Source organism: Salmo salar, chromosome ssa01, assembly GCF_905237065.1.
Source record: "Salmo salar chromosome ssa01, Ssal_v3.1, whole genome shotgun sequence".
Taxonomy (NCBI): Eukaryota; Metazoa; Chordata; class Actinopteri; order Salmoniformes; family Salmonidae; genus Salmo; species Salmo salar.
In genome coordinates, this window is record NC_059442.1 from 62,611,199 (window position 1) to 62,628,223 (window position 17,025).

At 44.4% G+C, this 17,025-nt stretch overlaps 1 protein-coding gene across 7 annotated transcripts in view; it reads right to left on the reverse strand.

Annotated features, from left to right (window-relative positions):
• Window positions 1–17,025, reverse strand: part of LOC106607091 (regulating synaptic membrane exocytosis protein 1) — a 67,735-nt gene that overhangs the window by 15,956 nt on the left and 34,754 nt on the right. For 5 of the 7 annotated variants that reach the window (XM_014203747.2, XM_045720902.1, XM_045720898.1 and 2 more), the window contains exons 5-16: window positions 11,083–11,330; window positions 10,269–10,966; window positions 8,210–8,250; window positions 7,705–7,815; window positions 7,336–7,435; window positions 7,117–7,240; window positions 5,893–5,939; window positions 5,473–5,573; window positions 5,330–5,350; window positions 5,037–5,167; window positions 3,038–3,209; window positions 2,773–2,926 (exon numbers count right to left, since the gene is read on the reverse strand). In XM_014203747.2, the coding sequence (XP_014059222.1) occupies window positions 2,773–2,926; window positions 3,038–3,209; window positions 5,037–5,167; window positions 5,330–5,350; window positions 5,473–5,573; window positions 5,893–5,939; window positions 7,117–7,240; window positions 7,336–7,435; window positions 7,705–7,815; window positions 8,210–8,250; window positions 10,269–10,966; window positions 11,083–11,330 (1,948 nt within the window). Of the gene's footprint in view, window positions 1–2,772; window positions 2,927–3,037; window positions 3,210–5,036; window positions 5,168–5,329; window positions 5,351–5,472; window positions 5,574–5,892; window positions 5,940–7,116; window positions 7,241–7,335; window positions 7,436–7,704; window positions 7,816–8,209; window positions 8,251–9,744; window positions 9,862–10,268; window positions 10,967–11,082; window positions 11,331–17,025 lie in introns of those variants that run through there. The other 2 variants (XM_045720897.1, XM_045720912.1) reach the window with 2 other exon arrangements.

Here is a 17,025-nt window from a genome sequence, read left to right on the forward strand (position 1 = left end):
TAATGATATGCTGAAGACCATATTACAGTATTTACCAAGAGAATTTTAATCTATATTTTTTGTAGCTGTCTATTTACCATCACAAACCGATGCTGGCACTAAGACCACACTCAACAAACTGTATAGGGTCATAAGCAAACTAGACAATGCACATCCAGTGGCGGTGCTCCTAGTGGCCGGTGATTTTAATGAATGCACTGAAACAGAAATCCATCTTACCAAATGTTTACAAGCATGTCACCTGTGTGACTAGAGGTGAAGAAAACTCTAGATCACCTTTACTCCACACACAGAAAGACATACAAAGCTATCCCTCGCCCTCCATTTGGTAAATCTGACCATAACTCTATCCTCCTGATTCCTGCTGACAAGCAAAAACTACCATTGATGCAGATGCTAAGCTACAAGACTGTTTTTTTGCTAGCACAGACTGGAATATTTATTTTATTTAACCTTTATTTAACTAGGCAAGTCAGTTAAGAACAAATTCTTATTTACAATGACAGCCTACCCCAGCCAAACCCAGATGATGCTGGGCCAATTGTGGGACTACCAATCACAGCCAGATGTGACACAGCCTGGTTTTGAACCAGGGACTGCAGTGATGCCTCTTGCACTGAGATGCAGTGCCTTAGACCTCTGCACCACTCGGGAAGCCAAAAAAAGTTGCAGGATTCATCCAATAACATTGAGGAGTTTACCACATCAGTCACCGGCTTCATTAATAAGTGCATCGATTTTGTCATCCCCACAGTGACCTTACGTACATATCCCAACCAGAAGCCATGGATTACAGGCAACATCCGCACTGAGCTAAAGGCTAGAGCTGCGCTTTCAAGGTGCGAGACAATAATCCGGACGCTTATAAGAAATATCGATATGACCTCTAATGAGCCATCAAACAGTCAAAATGTTGGTCAATGCAGGGTTTGCAAACTATCACAGATAATAAATTGAAACGATGCGGCAAGCTACCCAGTGACGTGAGCATGCCAGATGAGTTAAATTCCTTCTATGCTCGCTTCAAAGCAAGCAAAACTGAACGATGCATGAGAGCACCAGCTGTTCCGGATGACTGTGTGATCTCGCTCTCCGTAGCCAATGTGAGTAAGACCTTTAAACAGGTTAATGTTCAAAAGGTTGCGGAGCCAGACGGATTACTAGGATTGGTACTCAGAGCATGCGCTGACCAGCTGGCAAGTGTCTTCACTGAGTGTCTTCAAATTCTCCCTGACCCAGGCCATAATACCTACATGTTTCAAGCCGACCACCATAGTCCCTGTGTCCAAGAATGCCAAGGTAACCTGTCAACATGACTATCGCGCTGTGGCACTCAAATCTTTAGCCATGAAGTGCTTTGAAAGGCTGGTCATGGTTCATATCAACACCATCATCCCATACACCCTTGACCCACTCCAATTCTCATACCGCCCCAACAAGTCCACAGATGATGTAATCTCTATTTCACACCACACTGCCCTCTCCCACCAGGAAAAGAGGAACACCTACGTGAAAATGTGAAAACAGTCTATAGCTGCACCATTGAGAGCATCTTGACTGGCTGCATCACTGCTTGGTATGGCAACTGCTTGGCATCCGACCACAAGGCGCAACAGAGGATAGTGTGTACTCCCCAGGACATCACTGGGGCCAAGTCTGGGGCCAAGTCTGGGGCCAAGTCTGGAACCAACAGCACCCTGAACAGCTTCTACCCCCAAGCCATAAGACTGCCAAATACTTAGTTAAATTGTTAACCAATAGCTTCCCAAAAAAATCTGCATTGAGCTTTTTTGCACTAACTCTTTTGACTCATCGACTGTTTATTATCTATCATGTTGCCTATCATGTTCATATCTACCTCAATTACCTCGTACCCCTGCATATCAACTCGGTACTGGTACCCTGTTTATATAGCCAAGTTACCATTATTCATTGTGTATTTATTCCTCGTGTTATTATTATTATTATTTTTTTACTCTCTGCATTGTTGGGAAGGGCCCGTAAGTAAGCATTTCACTGTTAGTCTACACCTGTTGTTTACGAAGCATTTGTCAAATACATTTGATTTGATTATACTCAGGCTCTGTAACGAGCTGAGAACCTGCACAATGGTGGATGTCACATAAATACACACAGGCATATACAGAAGGAATGCGGTAAGCAGACCACATTGATCGAGACATTTATGCCGACAGACATGAAGACACATACACACACACACACAAGCACAAACCACATTTATATACATACTGTAATATCTCAAACTCACACACATTACTCACACACACACACACACACACACACACACACACACACACACACACACACACACACACACACACACACACACACACACACACACACACACACACACACACACACACACACACACACACACACTATCACAACAAACACAAAATAGGATAAGCAGACCACATACATATGTAGGATCTTAATTACACCTATATTGTCAGCTCAAAATAATCCTGCAGCAGCAGGATTTGAACGTTTAGTCCATGATGTTGCAAAATCGGTAGTTAGGCTACTAGCTGGCCAAAAGTAGGCTACATGAAAAGTGCAATATTATTAATATAACCATGTGTTAGTGTGGGTTTCAGTGAATTTAGGTTCATCACAAAGCTCATCTACATTTCCTGTGGTGCAGGACAATTCTCAGCAACAAGAGTGTGATCAAATTAAGATCCTACATCTGTACAATACAAAGAAATATATTGTGAAGACACATCGCACATAGACCTGTCTGTGACTTACGCTGCAGCTTCTTGCTGGGTGTGTCGGTGTGGGTGTGTCTGCGGGGCATGTAGGGCGATGGCCGTGGCAGAGGGATGGAAGACACGTCGTGGGTCTGCAGATTGTACCAATGAGGCTTATCATCCAAAGGGGCTGTCTCGAGCTCTATCAGGATCTAAACGTAACCAATATTAGCACAATCAGTTAAACACAAGGCCAATGAATGCAATTCATCAACTTCAATGTTTGCCTGAGTGTCTGTATCTGTGCGTGTGTGTGTGTGTACCTCGCCCATGAACATGCTATCCTCGTCAGGTAGGCGAGGCTGGTCCCACACGGTCAGCTCTAGCATGTGTTGGCGGAAGTCTCTGCGGTGGACGTGGGAGTACACAAAAGTCTGGTTCCACATGGGCTCTCCGGTCTTCTTCACTGTCTTAGTCCTCCGCTTGCTCTTATCACTGAGTGCAGACAGACAGACAGACAGACAGACAGACAGACAGACAGACAGACAGACAGACAGACAGACAGACAGACAGACAGACAGACAGACAGACAGACAGACAGACAGACAGACAGACAGACAGGAGTTAACATATTTGTTTGTTTCTCTACGTGGTAGTGTGTCAGTTATACAGTTGAAGTCGGAAGTTTACATACACTTAGGTTGGAGACATTAAAACTCGTTTTTCAACCACTCCACAAATTTCTTGTTAACAAACTAAAGTTTTGGCAAGTCGGTTAGGACATCTACTTTGTGCATGACACAAGTTATTTTTCCAAAAATTGTTAACAGACAGATTATTTCACTTATAATTCACTGTATCACAATTCCAGTGGGTCAGAAGTTTACATACACTAAGTTGACTATGCCTTTAAACAGCTTGGACAATTCCAGAAAATGATGTCATGGCTTTAGAAGTTCTGATAGGCTAATTGACATAATTTGAGTCAATTGGAGGTGTACCTGTGGATGTATTTCAAGGCCAACCTTCAAACTCAGTGCCTCTTTGCTTGACATCATGGGAAAATCAAAAGAAATCAGCCAAAACCTCAGAAGAAAAACTGTAGACCTCCACAAGTCTGGTTCCTCCTTGGGAGCAATTTCCAAACGCCTGAAGGTACCACGTTCATCTGTACAAACAATAATACGCAAGTATAAACACCATGGGACCATGCAGCCGTCATACCGCTCAGGAAGGAGACACTTTCTGTCTCCTAGAGATGAAAGTACTTTGGTGCGAAAAGTGCAAATCAATCCCAGAACAACAGCAAAGGACCTTGTGAAGATGCTGGAGGAAACAGGTTCAAAAGTCTCTATATCCACAGTAAAACGAGTCCTTAATCGTCATAACCTGAAAGGCCGCTCAGCAAGGAAGAAGCCACTGCTCCAAAACCGACATAAAAAAGCCAGACAACGGTTTGCAACTGCACATGGGGACAAAGATCGTACTTTTTGGAAAAATGTCCTCTGGTCTGATAAAAAAAATAGAACTGTTTGACCATAATTACCATCGTTATGTTTGGAGGAAAAGGGGGAGGCTTGCAAGCTGAAGAACACCATCCCAACCGTGAAGCACGGGGGTGGCAGTACCATCTTGTGTGGGTGCTTTGCTGCAGGAGGGACTGGTGCACTTCACAAAATAGATGGCATCATGAGGCAAGGAAAATTATGTGGATATATTGAAGCAACATCTCAAGACATCAGTCAGGAAGTTAAAGCTTGGTCGCAAATGGGTCTTCCAAATGGACAATGACCCCAAGTATACTTCCAAAGTTGTGGCAAAATGGCTTAAGGACAACAAAGTCAAGGTATTGGAGTGGCCATCACAACGCCCTGACCTCAATCCCATAGAACATTTGTTGCAGAACTTAAAAAGGGTGTGCGAGCAAGGAGGCCTTACAAACCTGACTCAGTTACACCAGCTCTGTCAGGAGGAATGGGCCAAAATTCACCCAACTTATTGTGGGAAGCTTCTGGAAGGCTACTCAAAACGTTTGACCCAAATTAAACAATTTAAAGCCAATGCTACCAAATACTAATTGAGTGTATGTAAACTTCTGACCCACTGGGAATGTGATGAAAGAAATAAAATCTGAAATAAATCCTTCTCTCTACTATTATTCTGACATTTCACATATTTAAAATAAAGTGGTAATCCTAACTGATCTAAGAAAGGGATTTTTTCTAGGATTAAACGTCAGGAATTGTGAAAAACTGAGTTTAAATGTATTTGGCTAAGGTGTATGTAAACTTCTGACTTCAACTGTATACTACGATGACGTACCTGCGGTCCGGCAGGAAGTACATTTTGACGTAGGGGTTTCTGGGTCGCCCATCCGGTCGGGGAGGCAACTCCGTTGCCTGGACCACGTTCACTATTAGCTGGTGTCCCACCTTATCATACCACAGCTTCACCTGCACACAGACACACAGAGACACACCCAAGCATGATCACTTGGAGCCAACAACCCATCTTAAATGATATGATGTAGGCTACAAACTACATAGAAATACAAGACAACCCCAAATGTCTGCACTCATGATACATGGCATGACAATCATTTGGTATTGACTTACTGAAAGTTGTCCGGGCAATACCTGAAAACACACACATAAACACACACATAATGGAAATGATCACTATGAGTCAGATTACTATCACATACATACCGTATACACATGCATAATAATCCCACACATGTCTGTTGGTGTGTACTCACTGTGAGCTGTGGGTTGTCTCTTAGTGCACCGGGGCTGGTGGGGGACATGACTGATATAGATGGCTGCTCCATCTTCTGGGACTCGAATGAACTGGAACCTGCTGTGAGGGCGAAGCTCAGTTAAACCCCTAACAACTAGGGTCAAAAAGAAAGAGAGATAGTTGACAGAGAGAGAGACAGAGAGAGGAAAAGCAAAGAGAGAGAGACAGACAGACAGAGAGAGAGAGAAAGAGAGAGAGACAGAGACAGAGAAAATGAGAGAGGGAGAAGGAGAGAGAGAAGGAGAGAGAGAGAAGGAGAGAGAGGGAGAGAAGGAGAGAGAGCGAGAGAGAGAAAGAGAGAGGGAGGGAGAGAGAGAAAGAAAAGCAAAGAGAGAGAGAAACACACAGAGAAGAGAGAGAGAACAGATGAAATACCTACTAGATTCTAGTGGCGGGTGGGATGTGTCTGGGATTCTTGGGATATCACTGGAATCAATCAGAGACATATCAATTAAAGTCACACTAACATCTGATAGTACAGGATAACACAAGTATACAAAGACTGTTATGTAGTGTTGTCTTGACTGTTGGTAGGTAAAAACATGAGGGAAGAGTAGCATCAATATAGAAAGAGTAGGATCAATATAGAAAGGTTAGAATCAATATAGAAAGAGTAGGATACATATAGAAAGATTAGAATCAATATAGAAAGAGTAGGATCAACATAGAAAGAGTAGGATCAATATAGAAAGAGTAGGATCAATATAGAAAGAGTAGGATCGACATAGAAAGAGTAGGATAAATATAGAAACATTTTTACAACCAATAATCCCTTATTGCAGTCTACTAATTTAGGCATTCGTCAGCTCTATGGTCACATGTTGGGGGAGGACGAGGGTGCTTGTGTAAGGAGAGGGGTCCTAATACTGCAGCTTTACTTACTGATAGGCTTTATACAACCTTCACAAGTGTTTGGAAATACATATTTTTTAACAAAGGAGCAAGACAAGTCAGGTCAGAAAAAAACAACTGTTCAAAATGAAAACCAAATGTATGTACAGTCTGTGGTTGGAGTGAGTAAAGAGTGACACCCAATTAAAACGAGGCCAATTCTGTTTCACCCCCTTCTCCTCAGCGTAAACTCGTTCATTCGCCCTAAAGAAATTAAAAGCACCACATTGATGTTTGAGTCACTTCAACCCAGAAAAATGGGGACGTTGATTCAATCAGTTTTTGAATCAACGTGGAAAACTGATTGGATTTGAAAAAAGTAATCAACGTTGGGATTTTTTTCACCCAACTTTTAACCTAAATCCAATGACAGGGTGAATTTGTTTTTGTTATTTCACGTTGAATTCACGTTAGTTGACAACTCAACCAAATGTAAATCAAAACTAGACATTGAACTGACATCTGTGCCCAGTGGGCACCCTATTCCATACACCAGTCCATTCCTTGTAAATCTATGAGGGAAAGTGCATGAATGTACAATTTGGAGAGAAAGGTGGGAAATTAAATTGGGCTATGGGCTAACCTAAGCATTATCTCACCAGTGCCAAAGAAGACACTTGAATCCAAGCGTCACAGAGTTTCTACCCTAATCATAGTGCATCTATCAGGGTTTGGTGTCTTTTCATCAAAGAGTCTCCTATTCCTGACTTACCCAATGGGCCGGGACACCACTAGTTCCACTTGGGGTTCTGCTTGGGAATTGAGAATGATATTGTAAACTTCTTTCTGGGTTGCTCCTGGCAACATCTTGCCATTCCACTGCAGAACCTCATCCCCTGAAAATACACAATGTCATGTCATTCTTCAAAACCGACACACACAAACGTATTTACACGCACATACTGTATGTACACACACACACTTTGCATACCTGCTCGTAGGTGTCCCACGATGTCGGCCAGACTGCCCTTCTTGACTACAGTGATGAAGGCTCCCAGTCTGCCCGCCTCTGTGACCCTTCCCCCAACCACCTGAAGACATTCATGTGCACATACACATACACACACACACACACACACACACACACAGTCAAGTAAAACAATGGCCAAACTTAAGACACACAAGTACACACACACACACACACACACACACACACACACACACACACACACACACACACACACACACACACACACACACACACACACACACACACACACACACACACACACATACACACACACACACACACACAAAACAGTCTAGCCAAAGTGTGATCGTGTCTGGTGTGAGCTCTAACCTTCAGCCCCAGCAGTGCCCCGGCCTCTTTAGGCATAACGCTCCTCTTGCTCAGGGTGATTCGGCCGATTAGGTGGTCACCCTCTTTGGATGGCTGCCATGTCGCCGGATGCTGTGAACAATACACTGATTTAATCTAACAGCCTGGGAGCAACCACATTATACCTAACCCACTCTCTCAGTCTCTCTGTCTCTGTCTCTGTTTCTCTCTCACTCTCTCTCTCGATCGACAAGCACATACTATATAGAAATTCACACACACTTACAAACCTAGACAGACACAAACACTCACTCACTCACTCACTCACTCACTCACTCACTCACTCACTCACTCACTCACTCACTCACTCACTCACTCACTCACTCACTCACTCACTCACTCACTCACTCACTCACTCACTCACTCACTCACTCACTCACTCACTCACTCACTCACTCACTCACTCACTCACTCACTCACTCACTCACTCACTCAAAGAGATACAAAAAGAGAATCAATCACTTACATGCCACACAGTGGGGTCCAGCGGGTAGCACTCCCAGTCCCCTACACGAGAAATGAGATCAACTCAACCAGTAGAAGTAGATGGAAGGAGACACACACACACACACACACACACACACACACACACACACACACACACACACACACACACACACACACACACACACACACACACACACACACACACACACACACACACACACACACACACACACACACACACACACACACACACAGACAGACAGAAAGACAGAGCCAGGAGTTGCAGCAAGGAAAGAGAAAGTGTATACACAGCACATACCAGCTCAGCTGCCACTATACACAGCTGAGCCAGATCTGGACCTTCGTTAGATGTTTGGATATTTTGTTTCAAGACATGACACTTCACCAGAATCACCCAGGGCTGGACCCCATACTCCTCTTAGTGATTAGGAAAGTAAGAGAGTCTCCATGTGATGCATGTTTGTTGAGCTCTTCGTGATTATTGAGCAAACTTTCACTAGGAAGTCTAGTTAAGGGAAATCAATTAACAGCCTTACTGCCATTGTCCTTACGTACATTGTGACGCACCTACGAACTAAAAGTATGTGCACACGCACTCAGAAAAAGATTTGAATGCCTGAACACTCCTGCTGTGCTCAACCCATCTCGGACCGAGCTAAAAAAGGAAACATGGCTCGCTACTGCGCTGGTGTGTTTAGAACTAGTTTTGACAAATCCCCTCTTCTTCTCTCATATGATCGATTAGTCATTAGAGAGCTTAGTCTGGTTTCAATCCAGGTTGGCATGTGGAACAAATGGCATTAAATCAAAGTGGACTGAAGCCTATTCGAAACAGTACTGGGTTTAACAATAGTATCTACTTTCTTCTGCTCGCAAATGTGATGTATCTAGGTGAGCTGTATGTAGCCTAAACATAACAGTCTCTGACTATAGTTCCAACTGTAGGACATGGTTAGAGCTAACATAAATCGCTAGGACATAGTTAGGTACAGTGGCATGGTTCGCTTCAAACTAAAAGTGCATGGCTTTGATACGGTAAGACCTGAAGGAAAGAGTTAGGACATGGTTAGCATTTGCAGTAACATAGCTGAGACATGACGACGTTATAGAAGCATCCAGCCTAGTGTTTGTTCCCATGGCTCCAGGGCTGCAGCCTGTGTCCTAGCTCTGTCACGCAGGGTCACATGGGGGTAGGACAGGGTCAACCTATCCTGCCCGCCTGGGACTCTATCCCCTCAGGCCAAGCCATGGCCAGAATATTATACACACACAAGCGCACGCACACAACTGCACACACATACAAACATGCAATGCAGTCACACACGCACACACTCAACAACCAAAACACATCCACTGAGTAACTTAACTAAATATGTTTGATCACGTAAAAAACAAGCTGAGATCAAGCACGCCCTATGTAACAATATATTACATTATATACAGTACAAAAACATCTCCACATTTAGAGTCAATTAATCAAATGCCACTATCTCTCATCTAATAATTTCATAAGCACCTCCTATGATTACTTACCTGTAATATAGTAGATGCAACCTCGAGTTTGGATTGTTACAATGAAGAGAGCAGACAGAGGCTGAGCAGCTCTCGCTAGTCGCTACTTTTTACAATCACTTCCCATGTGTGAGTGTGTTAAAACTGCGGTGAGCACACACACGCACACACACACACACACACACACACACACACACACACACACACACACACACACACACACACACACACACACACACACACACACACACACACACACACACACACACACACACACACACACACAATGAGTGAGCGCTGATTTAAAATTGTGCTCAGCATGTCTTGAAAACAATCTTACCACACTCTCTTACCTCTTTCACTGCAGTATGGGATGCATACAGTATTGGTAAGCTCTTTCACAGTATAGGATAAAGCTGGCCCTAGAAGCTGACCTGAAGTCAGGGTTGTGTCTGTTCCTTGATATTTTATGGTTAAGATTTGGGGAGGTACGCTGAAACTAGATCTGTGTCTATGGGAAACTTTTACACTGGAGCCTCTCTCACCTCTCTCACTGACACTCTCGATCTCGGCGTCCTCACAACTGCTGTACTCTGGCGTGGTCCCTCCCTCTTCCTCTGAGCTGCTGACTGATGTCTGTCTCTTCCCAGCACCGCCACGTTTTGACTTGTAGGGCCGTGGCGGGGGCGGCCGCAGAGACTCTGACTGGTCCGAGCTGAGCGAATCGTTTCGCAGCATGCTCTCAGCCTTTTCCCGTTTGGACCGGCGCAGGAGGGGGCCGGGTTCTGGGACGGGGGCTGACCCAGGGGGTTCCCTGAGTTCTGAGGTCTGGAGATGTGGAGGGCCAAGGTCCTGTGGCCCCCCAATACCCCCCACCACCGTCCTCTGGCCCAGCATAGCCTCGGGCTGGCCCCCAACACTCCCAGCACCCTCAAACCCAATCTCAACCCCCCTGCCTCGCCTCAGGGGCTGTAGAGGGTGCCTGCCCCCCAGTGGCTCCCCTGGCTGGGGCTGGGCTAAATGTCGGGGGGCGTTTGGGTCTATGTGATAGCCCTCTTCTGTCCATCGGGGGACCCCTGCTCCCACAGGGTCATGTTCCAGAGAGCGGCCCTTACTCAGCCGTCGGCCCTCCCTCCGCTCTCGCTCCCGTTGGTCCCGGTCCACAGACACCTGGGTGTGGAGTCTGGGATGACCCGGTCGACGCTCACCTCGACCTTTACTGTTCTGATCACCGGGCTTTCTCCTGGTGGGTGAGAGGAAGAGAGGCAGAGGGAGAAATTATGAGGTGTATGTCAGTTTAGAGTAATGTTTAAGTAGGTTTACAGGTGAACCATTTGTGTGTTTGAGGCTGGGGCTTACGGCGGCTCGCTGCGTGAGCGGAGGTCCATTCCTGGTGCCAGTCCTGGGTCACCGGGGCAGTTGGCGTCGTGGGGCCCCAGGGGGACCTGGGAGAGGGAACGGAGCTTCTCGTCACTGGGGTTCAGGCCACACATGGCTGGGTCACTGATGCCTGAGCCTAGACCTGGCTTCCCTGGACCTGAGAACCACTCCCCTGGCTTAGTGAGGATCTCCTGCTGCTTACGGCAGTTATTACACACCCACATAACCTGAAGAAACACACATACATAGAGTTATTATATGGTTATTATACAGTTATCAACTGAAGGAAGAGGTTATAAGAGTTATTACACACCCACATCAACTGGAGAAAGAGCTTATAACAGTTATTTCACACACACCACCTGAAGGAAGAGGTTATGACACAGTTATTACACACACATCACCTGGCGAAAGAGGTTATAACAAGGTTATTACACACAAATCAACTGAAACGAAGAGGTTATAACAAGGGTATTACAAACACATCACCTGGTGGAAGAGGATTTCTAACACAGTTATTACACACACATCACCTGGAGGAAATGTATACATACTGTGTTTGTTTGCTAAAGTCAAGAGAATCTACATAATCTACATACTTAAAGCCCAAGTTGCTTTATTATTAGTTGGTTACCAACTTATTTGGTACATATTGTATTGAATATCACGGGAGAACACAGTATTATTGTGTATTGTGAGTAGCTATTATTATCACAAGCAATTAAGATAAGCACTGAGCCAATTTGAACAGTGACAGACTAACTGTGAAATTCAGCATCACAGGAAAACAATGGCTTAGAACAGCCAAGGGGGAATCATGCACCCTAAGGAGTATACTGCTGCCAGTATAACAGTGTGGAGAGAGGGCTTTTATGATTAAAAGAATAATATGGCATAACAATATGGCATCTATTGTAATAAACAGTTTGGCTTACATCCTTACAGCAAAACCACAGCTCTGACTTTCCTGATAGCTACTTTATTGAGGAAAAATGTACTTACTATGACTGTGATATGTGGTTGTCTCACCTACCTATCTTAAGATGAATGCACTAACTGTAAGTCACTCCGGATAAGAGTGTCTGCTAAATGACTAAAAAGTCAAATGTAAAAACATAAATACATCTTCTAAACCTGAAGGTGAAAAGAAACACACACACATTGTTGCCTATTTCTGAGCTGAGTGTAGGGAAGAGGGGATGTAGAAAGAAAATAAGAGAAGGAAAATAGGGAAAGGGGTAGTAAGGAGAGAAAATAAAATAAGGGGAAAGAGGACCACAAGACAGAGAAGGGGAGAGATGAGGGGAGGGAGGACAGCGAGGGGAGAGAAGGAGACCCTTTACTCTGGCCACCAGGGTTATCATTATTCCACAAGCGTCCCCTATGGCTCCTTAAAGAGAACTAAAATAAAACACCTTGGCATACACCTTGGCATATTCCACATTTTCCCTCTCTCTTCCCCTCTCTCTCTCCCCCTCTCTACTCCTCCAGATTGCTTTTGATTAAAGCCGAGGAGAAAACAGCCTCACACCAACGCAGCTATATTTATCCTACCATCCGCCCAGTACCATCAGGGAAGAGGAAAGGCAGGCAGGCGCACACACACACACACACACACACACACACACACACACACACACACACACACACACACACACACACACACACACACACACACACACACACACACACACACACACACGCACTCCCTGACGAGGCAGCTCTCCAACAGAACGCACTCTCCATGAACGCACAGTCGCATATGCCTCCCGCCATTGCCATTGCTGCCGTCCTAGTTTATTACACGACAGCCAGCTTTGCTAGTCAGCTATAGCGGCACTGATCATTCCCAGTTGAATGTCTGTGGGTGACACTTTCATAAGTCACCTGTGTATAGTGCTTAGTATCGTCTATAGTACATGATTAGAATGCTATACTCATTCGTAACAGTTCATGACTACTTAGAACAGCTTAAATGTCTAAGTACCTTTGTGTTCTGCTCTCGCTATCTCTCCCTCTCTCTCGCTCTCTCAATTCAAGGGCTCTATTGGCATGGTAAACACGTTTACATTGCCAAAGCAAGTGAAATAGATAATAAACAAAAGTGAAATAAACAATACAAAATGAACAATAAACATCACAGTCACAAACGTTCCAAAGGAATAGAGACATTTCAAATGTCAAAAGGCTATATACAGTGTTGTAACGATGTGCAAATAGTTAAAGTACAAAAGAGAAAATATAAAAAAACATAAATATGGGTTGTATTTACAATGGTGTTTGTTCTTCACTGGTTGCCCTTTTCTTGTAGCAACAGGTCATACACCCTTCTGCTGTGATGGCACACTGTGGTATTTCACCCAATAGATATGAGATTTTATCAAAATTGGATTTGTGGGTCTGTGTAATCTGAGGGAAATATGTGTCTCTAATATGGTCATACATTTGGCAGGAGGTTAGGAAGTGCAGATCAGTTTCCACATTTTTGTGGGCAGTGTGCACATAGACCTGGCTCTCAAGAGAAGACAGGCTATCTATGGCGGCCTCTCTCAATAGCAAGGCTATGCTCTCTTACTTTCCATCTCTCTCTCTTACTTTCCATCTCTCCCTCTTGTTTTCCATCTTCTTTCAGTATAAACAACCACTACAATACCAAACAACGTGTTCCTTTTCAAAACCCCAGTCAGACACATAACATCTGACACTAAACAGTTTTACTACTACTGAGACACACACACACACACACACACACACACACACACACACACACACACACACACACACACACACACACACACACACACACACACACACACACACACACACACACACACACACACACACACACACACACTAATGAACCCTTGCAGTACAGGATTAGAGATGCGCGTGTGTGTGTGTCGGTGTATGTGTGTGTGTTGGTGTCGGTGTCGGTGTCGGTGTGTGTGTGTGTGTGTGTGTGTGTGTGTGTGTGAGAGAGAGAGAGAGAGAAAAATACCACAGTGAGTTGGGTGAAATACCACAGTGTGACATCACAGCAGCAAGGTTTGTGACCTGTTACCACAAGAAAAGGGCAACCAGTGAAGAACAAACAAACACCATTGTAAATACAACCCATATTTATGTTTATTTATTTTCCCTTTTGTTCTTTATTCTTTTGGAACTTTTGTGAGTGAAATGTTGACTGTTCATTTGTATAGTTTAATTCACTTTTGTTTATTATCTACTTCACTTGCTTTGGCAATGTTAACATCTGTTTCCAATGCCAATAAAGCTCTTAAATTGAAATGTAATTGAAACTGAGAGAGAGAGACAAAGGTACAGAGTCACAATACAAAATCCTAACAATCTAAATCTAAACAATCCGTTTGGCCAACATTGAAAATGCTCATGCACCATTTTGCCTCACACAGTGCAGAAGCATTCATCAACGTCCAGATGACAACTTCTGACACCAATTACAAATGAACAACATTAGAGAGGCAGTGCAGGACTCTAAGAACTTCTGTTTTCCCATGGGATCCACAGATAATCCAGGAGTAATCCTGGTATTAGATCACCCTCTGATAGGAGGCCGCCAGTCAGCTGGATGGAGTCACAGTCGGACAGATTGCAGCAAACACAAAGCCTTTTCACACACTCTCATTCCTAACAGCAACACGTCACATGACCAGAAGAAACCCTCAGAGACAGAGAGATTGAGACCGAGAGAGAGAGAGAGAGGGGGGGACAGAATGTAATATGACCAGAAGAAACCCCCAGAGAGAGAGAGAGAGAGAGAGAGAGAGGGATTGGCTTCACCACAGATCACGTTTATTTTTTCGTGAGCATACATATTTCATTACATTATTCAGTGGATGTGCTTTGGTTCTTCACTGCGTGTGTGGTGTGACTGCATTGTGTGTGTGTGTGTGTGTGTGTGTGTGTGTGTGTGTGTGTGTGTGTGTGTGTGTGTGTGTGTGTGTGTGTGTGTGTGTGTGTGTGTGAAATAACAATGAATAGTGCTGAAATCTTTCAGCTGCTATTGTATCGCTGCTGGTTCCTGGAAAGACTAACCCGCTGTGTAACCATAGTTACCGCATGTTATAACATTCCACTGTGGGAATCCCCGTTCTCTGTTTTCAGGTATGTGTCAACTAAAGGTCTCTGTAGTGGAACAGCATAGTGTTCTATGAAAGAGATTGCTCATTGAAAAACAGCTCCACCAACTGGTGATGGACTCCAAAAATGAAGGTGCCGGTTAAGATAAGGAATGATCTCTCTGGGTACCCGGTTAGAGGCACAATGACGATCAGGACACGGACTCAAGTTCAACCCTTTTATTGCCTCAGACACACACGGCTTCATGGTGTAGTTGAATGAATGGTTTATCATCATCGACGCATTCACATCACACCAGGGAGGTTCAGAGTTTAGAATCCTTTGGCAGAAAAGAGCCGATGGAAATGTCCAGTTGCCGTAGAGTAGCCTACTCCTTTCACTGGATAAATGAAACTGACTTCTGACCCCGGGATGGGATGGCTGATATCAGTTCTGGACTAAAGTTTCTATTGGCTCAAGGCCAAGGTGGGCAAGGTCAAGGGGGATGATTGGCGGGTCAAGGGTCCCATGAGAGGTCAGAGTTGTGACCTGTAAACAGACACTTCCCACCTCCAAGGCATAGGGGGAGAGCATCCTTCCCACTGCAGCAGACTTGCAATACATGTAAGCACCTCTAGTGTAGGGGAAGAGTTTTTTTTTAACACGTATAGTGTGACATGCATAGCTACAACATCCAGATACAAGCAGAAATGGAAGAACCAAATTAACCTGTGTTGTCTTTATTGTTTGGCATTTGCGATGGTAAAGGTTTCGCATGATCACGTGATGTCAACATGTGGGTTTTTTCCTAGAATAATGATCCTTCAAAAAATCCAAGATTAGTGAAAGATGATTTCCAAGAGAGACGATAGAAACTAAAAGCCAAATACTGACTGGATTCCTAAAGGGGAGAGTAGGAAAAGAAAAGTACAACCGCTGGATGACTGGATTCATAGGGGTTGTGACGAAGGTCAAAGACAAATGGCTGACTGGTAAATGACTGGTTTCCCCCTAGAGGGGTGTCTCAGACCCCCAAGGGGGTGGGGTATCAGTGACTAACTCGTTATCACACAAATTATCAGCTACAACATTTGGCTGCATCATAATTAACATCCAATCAAGGAGTGATCACTCTGACATCAGAGCCTCTGGGTGGGGCTGTGGGGAACCGGGATGCAGGTTTTTGTTCTAGCCCAGCACTAACACACCTGATTAATCAACTACTCGGCCTCAAATAGTTGAATCAGAAATGTGCACGCCCTGGATTGAGAAACCCTGCTCTAGCCTTCCCAGCAGGCCCCTGCACCATCTATATGATGCACTGTGCTATAATGTAATGGGCTATGATCTTGTCTCCATTGACTAGTGTGAAGAGGACAGGCAAAAGGACCATGAGTAGTGAGTCACTGCTGTCAGCGTCTCCTCACAGGTGAAATGGATGATGGATGGAGGCGGCAACATCAATGCACTACCCATAATTCAGCAGGCTATAAATCCTAGGTCAGGATGAAAGAGTGCCGCAAAGGAGATTAGTGTCCATTGGGGTTAATGAGAATGTATATCATCACACCCAGACAGCCTCCTCAGTCATACACATACATATGCACACACGCACGCAAGCACACGCAAACACACATGGAAAAATGTAATGTTACACACCAAGACACATGCCCACATACACACAGAACATACAGCCACACACACTGTCACAGTAAATGAAGACCCCAATTATATCACACGCAGACCCATCCACATAGAAACACAAACACATACACACAGTTAATTGTGTAAATAATTAACTTTGGGTCCCTGCTGATGTTACAAAAGCATATGTTTCCCTCT